We start from the raw sequence: 7,963 nt of genomic DNA on the forward strand, positions 1-7,963 counted from the left end.
TATGCTCTGACATACCATCTGATTGTGTTGCAATGGTGCGTTGGATATTTTGTCTAGATTTGATGTTTTCAACCTCATGTCTCCCCATATGTCATCCAGCAGATCCATCTCAGTTGTATTTCTTACCGTTGGAACATACAACATATTACAGGTTTTAAGAAAAGTTTTTGTCTTCTATTCACCAGGGAGGCAGGAGCCCCTGATAAGATGCCGGCATGTGACTTACTGCTCAATCTTGCAAGCAGAATTGACACCGACCAAAAATGCAAGTTCAACATAAATCGGGCCTCCGTGATGGATGGAGCTGTACGTGGCTTCAAGAAATTATCCTACAATCCAAACTACAGGATGTCAATCAAGTTTTCTGACGCCATGGGCAGAGAAGAAGAGGCTGTGGACTTGGGCGGTCCCAGAAGAGAGTTCTTGAGACTACTCTTTGAAGCCATGGCAGTTTCATCTATGTTTGAAGGAAAGGAGGGGAAACTGAATTTGGCTCTTGATAGTGCAGGTATTTATTTAATGTATTAACCATACACATTTGGGGACTTGACTGTTATGAGCATATGTGCTTGATGACATTAATTATAGGATTTTAGAGTGAACTATCCATTTGATGAGGTAATGCTACCTATGTTTCCCCAGCTCTGAGAGAGGACAGGTATTTCATTGCCGGCAGAGCAATTGCTGTGAGCCTTGTGCATGGTGGTCCTAGTCCTGGATTCCTCTCTCCAACTCTTTTTTCCTGCCTCGTTGGTGGCCCAGAGTCAGCCAAGCTTGTCTTGTAAGACATTTCTGATACTGACCTACATGACAAGGTCAAAAAGGTAATTGTGCAGATTGTTGTTCTACAGATAATGTCATTTTAACCCACATGTTAATGGAACCACCCAAAATGGTTAGATGGATTTGTTTGAATTGTTAGCTGTAGTATATCAACTGCAATGAGTAATGATTGCATTAAAATTTCTGGTTGTAACAAAAATGGTATGTGGACACTCTCGGCATTGAGGTTTATGAGAAGAGCACCGTTAAAAGTTGCTTCATATATCTCTCATATATGTCACATTAACCATTCTTTGCGGCCTTTGTGTATTTCTGATGTCATATCTCAGCGTGCACTGCCCAGGATGACCTGAAACGGGCTACAGCGCCACTACTGGACCACTTGGCAAATGCAGGCTGTGTCAGGCCACTGACGAGCATAGAGGACAGGGATTTGCTTGTTCAGGACATCCTCATGTTTCAAGTGATCTACAGGGTCCGTGGACCATTTGAAAGGTTTGTCTTGATTTCAAGTTCAGTCCGCTTTATTTGTAATAGCAGCATGTTGAATTAGGGCATTTTATGGAATTTAATTTTACTGAATCAACTTAACTCAGTGGGCAGATTATTGTGTGTGCTAAGGATTGTGCCAAGTGTGCAGTAGTCATGCTTACTGTCTTTTCTTGAATGCAGATTCAGGGAAGGAATGAGGACACTTGTCGTGTTAGATGTGATCCAACAGCACCCAGAGAGCTTCCGTCCTTTTCTCTGCCATGAGCCACATACACTCACTGCTGACATATTGGAGGATCTCTTCCATATTCGATCTTCTGAACGAGGAACAAACAAGAGAGCAGCTGAAGAGACCGTCATTCCCTTCTGGAGGGACTATTTGCAGGAGGTAGAAGGTAAGCAATACCATGCTGTAAGAATTGCCCCTATTTACAATGCTTGCTGGGTAGGCTTCTGTGTGTTGCTCCTCATGGGGAGACTGTCCTCAGGGGGGGACTGTCCTCATGGGGGGACTGTTCTCCCCCCTGCGCCCTGGGAGGCGCTACAGGAGCCTCAGAGCCCGCACTACCAGGCTCAAAAACAGCTTCTTTCCACATGCTGTTGCCCAACTGAACCTGGCTACCCACTGAATGTCTGTAGATATTTTTGAATATTTTGTACTCCAGCTCTCTTTTAACTTATTTTTAGCTTTTGGTCTTCATGTGTGTATATCTTATATTGTGTTTGCTGTGTTTGTCTGTGTCTGTCTTGCACTGTTTGGTTAAGCCACAGCCCTCATTTCATTTTAACATGTGCCTGCACATTGTTTTTAATGACAATAAATTGAATTGAATTGAATTGATGCTGATAATCAACGTTATTATGTTTTATTTATGTTATTGTTTCAATTAACATTCTCTGGTGTGTTTATTTCGGTAGAGGCACAAGGATCATCTAAGCTTCAGAAAATCCTGGCCTTCGCACTGGAGCCAGTGAGATCCCTCCGATCGGTTTCTCCCCCGAGCCATCCATCACTTTTCTTCATGAATTGCTCGAGTCAAGGTTGCCACTGACCAATACTTGCATCAACTGCCTCAGGTTGCCTTTACATACCTCCTACCAAGCCTTCACAAACAGTATGGACTTTGCAATAGGGAACACACTGTTATGCTCGCGCACCAGAACCCAACCAGTGTGGCGAAACCCAAGGCAGACAGACACAGGATGACTTCGCAATCCAAAAAGGGCGGTTTTATTGGGGGAGGGGAATGTATGGTGCAAAAAGTGTTCCGTTAATGGGATGTGTGACTAAACTGTGTGTGGTGTCCCGTGGTTTGCGTGCATAACTATGTGTGAGTGTTCTTAGCCTATGTGTGGTGCGGTATGTAAATGACAAGGGGGTGTTGAAATAATGTGCGTGCACCTAGCAAGAAAGTCCAGTCTGTGATCCGAGAGGGGTTGTCCGAGGAAGTCCGGGTCCGAGATCCGGGAAGTCGAGTCAGAAAGGAGGGGTCCAGGTAGAGGGACACGGGGGCAGATCGCTGGAGAGGTCCGAGGGAAAACGTGAAGGTCACTGGGGAAGAGGGAGACGCGGGGAGGCGTGGAAGTCGCGGAGGGAGAGTCACAGGGTTCAGTACATCGAAGCACGGAGTGGTGTTCTGGGAGACTTCTTGTAGAGGGCTGCCTGGTGGCCAAAGTTGTGCCTGATGGATGATGGCAAACAGCTGGTGCAGTGCAGCGCTCGTCTCCTCAGAGCGCGAGCCGAGCGCTCGGATGTTTCTGGCACGTCCGAGCCGGGGGAGTGGCTTGAACGTGCCAGGGAGGCAGCTCAGGGCGGTGTAACCACAACAGGACCCCCCCTCCTACGGGAGACACCGGGCGACCGTCTGATGGCGTTGGGGTGGGTCCGATAGAACTCCTCCAGCATTGTGGGGTCAGCCAGGTAGGACCGGGGAACCCAGCTGTGGTCCTCGGGCCCATAGCCAACCCAGTCCACCAGGTATTGGTACCCACGCCCCCGGCGGCGTACGGCGAGCAGCCAGTCAACATCCCAGACCATGTCACCACCGTCGAGGACCCTGGGGGGTGGAGGAGCTTGGACAGGGGGAGACAGGGGGCTGGAGGCTACCGGTTTGAGGCGTGAGACATGGAAGACGGGATGGATCTTGAGTGAGGTAGGGAGATGGAGACACACCGCCGATGGGTTGATGATGCGGTCGATGGTGTAGGGACCGACGTAGCGGGGAGCCAGCTTCCGGTTGAGGGTAGGGAGGGGCAGGTCCCGGGCCAGGAGCCATACCCTCTGGCCGGGTCGATAGGCTGGGGCCGGCACTCTCCGCCGGTTGGCGCTGCGCTGGGCCCGCTCTGTAGCTCGCAACATAGTGGCCTTCCAAACGCGCCAACATCGGCAGAGATGGGCCCCCATGGACGGGACCGCCACCTCCATCTCCTGATGTGGGAACAGAGGGGGTTGATAGCCAAGGGAAAATTCAAAGGGGGACAAACCGGTAGCCGAACTCTCCATGGAGTTGAGCGAGTACTCCACCCAGGGCAGGTACTTGCTCCAGGAGGCGGGGTTGCTGGTGGTAACGCAACGCAAAGCCGCCTCCAGGGCTTGATTGGCCTGCTCTGCCTGCCCATTGGTCTGGGGGTGATACCCGGAGGAGAGGCTGACCGTGGCCCCAATCCCCTTACAGAAGGCCTGCCACACCTTAGAAGTGAACTGGGGACCACAGTCAGAGACAATGTCCAGGGGAATCCCATGGGGTCGGACGACGTGGGAGACGAGAAGGTCCGCCATCTCGGCTGCACAGGGGAGTTTGGTGAGGGCAACAAAGTGGACGGCCTTGGAAAACCGGTCGACAATGGTCAGAATGGTGTCATTGCCTTGGGACACGGGGAGGCCAGTTACAAAGTCCAAGGCAATGTGGGACCAAGGTCGGCCGGGGACAGGAAGGCGGTGCAGGAGACCTGCTGGAGGGCGATGGAGAGCCTTGCTGTGGGCGCAGGTGGTGCAGGCAGCCACGAACTCTCTGGTGTCTGCCTCCATGGTGGGCCACCAGAAACCCCTGCGGATGAAGGCCGCCATTCGGTGGACACCGGGGTGGCAGGCAAAACGGCTGCGGTCCATTGCCTGGGCCCTTCTCACCCCCGATTCGATGGCCCAGGTGACGACACCCACCACCCGTGCCGGGGGAAGGATGGTGTCTGGGGCATCAGGGGACCCCTCGGGAAACAGACGTTCTTGGTGCCCGGGCGGTAGGTGAGGGTGAAGTCGAACCGGCTGAAGAAGAGAGCCCAGCGCGCCTGCCTGGGGTTGAGCCTCTTAGCCGTCCGCACGTAGGTCAGGTTCTTGTGATCGGACCATAGGATGAACGCCTGCCCTGCTCCCTCCAGCCAGTGTCTCCACTCCTCTAGGGCGGCGTGGACAGCCAGCAACTCCCTGTTGCCGATGTCATAGTTCTTCTCTGCAGGACTGAAACGCCGGGAGAAGAAGGCGCACGGGTGGATCTTCTGGTCCTCCTCCGACTGCTGGGAGAGGACGGCTCCGATGCGCGTGTCCGATGCGTCCACCTCCACAATGAATTGCCTGGACGGGTCCGGGTGGGCGAGCACCGGAGCCGTTGTGAACAGCCTCTTCAGGGCCGAGAAGGCGGCCTCTGCCTCCGAGGTCCAGGAGAAGGGGCGGAGGGTGGAGGTGAGTGGAGTGAGGGGGGCGGCCACACGGCTGAACCCCCTGATGAAGCGCCGGTAGAAGTTTGCAAACCCCAGGAAGCGCTGGAGTTGCGTCCTGTTGGTGGGCCGTGCCCACTCCTCCACCGCTCGGGTCTTCCTGGGGTCGGTGCGGACGAGCCCCTTCTCCACGATGTGGCCAAGGAACTCCACGGAGGCGGAGTGGAACACACACTTCTCGGCCTTCACGAAGAGCCTGTTCTCCAGCAGTCGTTGGAGGACCAGGCGGACATGCTGGTGGTGTTCCTCCTCAGTCCTGGAGAACACGAGGATGTCATCCAGGTACACCACCGCGAACGTGTTCAGCACGTCATTGACCAACGCCTGGAAGACGGCCGGGGCGTTGGTGAGGCCGAAGGGCATAACGAGGTACTCGAAATGCCCTAGGTGGGTGTTGAAGGCTGTCTTCCATTCATCTCCTTCCCGGATGTGCAGCAGGTGGTACGCGCTGCGCAGGTCTAGCTTGGTGAACACTGTGGCGTGAGTGAGTGGCTCGAACGTGGAACTTTGAAGAGGATGAAGAGTGGAGAAGCCATTGGTCCAGATGACATACCTGTGGAGGCATGGAGATGTTTAGGAGAGATGGCAGTGGGGTTTTTAACTAGATTGTTTAACACAATCTTGGAAAGTGAGAGGATGCCTGAGGAGTGGAGAAGAAGCATACGGGTACCGATTTTCAAGAACAAGGAGGATGTGCAGAACTGTAGCAACCACAGAGGTATAAAGTTGATCAGCCACAGCATGAAGATATGGGAAAGAGTTATAGAAGCTAGGTTAAGAGGAGAGGTGATGATCAGCGAGCGAGTGAATGAGAGGGAGGACAGTGGAATGGTGAGGATGCAAGCAGTAGAGGTGAAGAAGGTGGTTGAGTTTAAATACTTGGGGTCAACTGTCCAAAGTAATGGAGAGTGCAGAAGAGAGGGGAAGAGGAGAGTGCAGGCAGAGTGGAGTGGTTGAAGAGTGACTGTAGTGATTTGTGACAGAAGGGTACCAGCAAGAGTTAAAGGGAAAGATTACAAGATGGTTGTGAGACCAGCTATGTTGTATGGTTTGGAGACAGTGGCACTGATGAAAAGACAGGAGGTGGAGCTGGAGGTGGCAGAGTTGAAGATGATAAGATTGTCACTGGGAGTGATGAAGAAGGACAGGATTAGGAATGAGTACATTAGAGGGACAGCTCAGGTTGGACGGTTTGGAGACAAAGCAAGAGAGACAAGATTGAGATGATTTGGACATGTGTGGAGGAGAGATGCTGGGTGTATTGGGAAAAGGATGCTGAATATGGAGCTGCCAGGGAAGAGGAGAAGAGGAAGGCCAAAGAGGAGGTTTATGGATGTGGTGAGGGAAGACATGCAGGTGGCTGGTGTGACAAAGGAAGATACAGAGGACAGGAAGAGATGGAAACGGATGATCGGTTGTGATGACTCCTAACCGGAGCACCCAAAAGTAGTAGTAGTAGTAGTAGTAGTAGTAGTAGTAATGGTAGTAGTATCAAGGATATGAATATATCTTGAAAAGCACATAACGATGTTATAAAAAGTATATCACCAAAGTTCCTGTTTCTCATCAAAAGTGCATTAATAGATGGCCCTTTGAGTGGAGAAATTCCCAAGCTCTTAATCGGTGGGAAAGATCTATCAGATCCTACATGTAATAATCACTATATCAGAGAAATACTGACCTCAGATCAGCGTTATTTTCCCAAATCGACTCTATTATGGAAACTAAGTTCTCCAGAAATCTTAGCAGAGAAAGTTTGGTCAGACCTTAATAACTTCCTCTTTCCAAACGAAATAAAAGAAGTTCACACGAAGGTATTACGTAGATACTACCGTTACACTAAATTCTTGTATAGATTTAAAGAAGACATTCAGGATGTTATTTCTACAAAACAGAAATTGAATCTATTTCTCACTTATTCTCTGAATATTCTTACTCTCAAGGGTTCTGGGTTGAAGTTGCTCTATTGATGTTTCTAAGTTTTAACGGATTGACACCAATTTTAGAAGACATGGTCTTGTTTCTGAACTGCAGTATCCCCCTCTTTAGCTTCACCTTGTGGTGGACACGTATTGGGGACAGAATTCAACCCAGGAACTAAGGGTTAAGTCATGGTTGCCCTGGCAGGTTAACGCAGGGTTAAGTTATGGTTGTTCAGCCAGTTTTCTGGTTCTTCTTGCCACCTCCGCTCAGTCGAGCTGTGGTTTGGTGGTCTCTCTGATTTACCGTGGATTAAAGAAAGTTGCCTACACGGCTAAAGTGTGAACCTACGGTCTTCTCCGTTCCTTCGGCTCTACACTGGTGACCCCGACGTCGGTTTTCGGATAAGTTTTCTGAAACCACACACATTATGGCTACGAACGCCGTTGCAATGAAACTGCCGGAGTTTTGGGAGTCTTCCGCGGCTACGTGGTTCACACAGGCTGAGGCACAGTTCGCGCTCAGAGACATAACAGCAGACGAGACCAGGTACTACTACGTAGTGGCAGCGCTGGGGTGCGCTACGGCTTCCAGGATAAGCGCTTTCATAACCAACCCACCGGCCGATGGTAAATACGCCGCACTTAAAAATCTCCTCCTTGATACTTTTGAACTGTCAACAACGGAGAGAGCACGTCGCCTCTTCGCAATTCAGGGCTTGGGAGATGGCAAACCATCGGAGCTAATGAGCAGGATGTTAAACCTACTGGGTCAAGAAAAGCCATGTTTCCTGTTTATGGAGCTGTTTCTGCGCAACATGCCGCCCCACGTCCAGACTGCGCTCGCTAACTCCACCATCACTGATCCCCGTGAGCTGGCAAAGGAGGCTGACCGATTCTTCGTCGCTACACAACGTTCCTCCCATGCCGGGGTGCTGGCTCCTACCTTCACTGGCCCCCCGCCGACATCACGTCGGGGTCACCAGTGTAGAGCCGAAGGAACGGAGAAGACCGTAGGTTCACACTTTAGCCGTGTAGGCAACTTTCTTTAATCCACG

At 51.2% G+C, this 7,963-nt stretch overlaps 1 protein-coding gene across 1 annotated transcript; it reads left to right on the top strand.

Moving 5' to 3' along the window:
* Nucleotides 1–207: 207 nt before the first annotated feature.
* On the top strand, nt 208–6,942 carry LOC130131978 (G2/M phase-specific E3 ubiquitin-protein ligase-like). Its single transcript, XM_056301703.1, is given in 7 exon segments — nt 208–508; nt 643–842; nt 1,127–1,278; nt 1,456–1,670; nt 2,194–2,232; nt 2,235–2,418; nt 6,930–6,942. Coding segments are annotated over 7 exon segments (1,104 nt in total).
* The last annotated feature ends 1,021 nt before the right edge of the window (nt 6,943–7,963 follow it).

The sequence above is a fragment of the Lampris incognitus genome, unplaced genomic scaffold (assembly GCF_029633865.1).
Source record: "Lampris incognitus isolate fLamInc1 unplaced genomic scaffold, fLamInc1.hap2 H_3, whole genome shotgun sequence".
Lineage (NCBI taxonomy): Eukaryota > Metazoa > Chordata > Actinopteri > Lampriformes > Lampridae > Lampris > Lampris incognitus.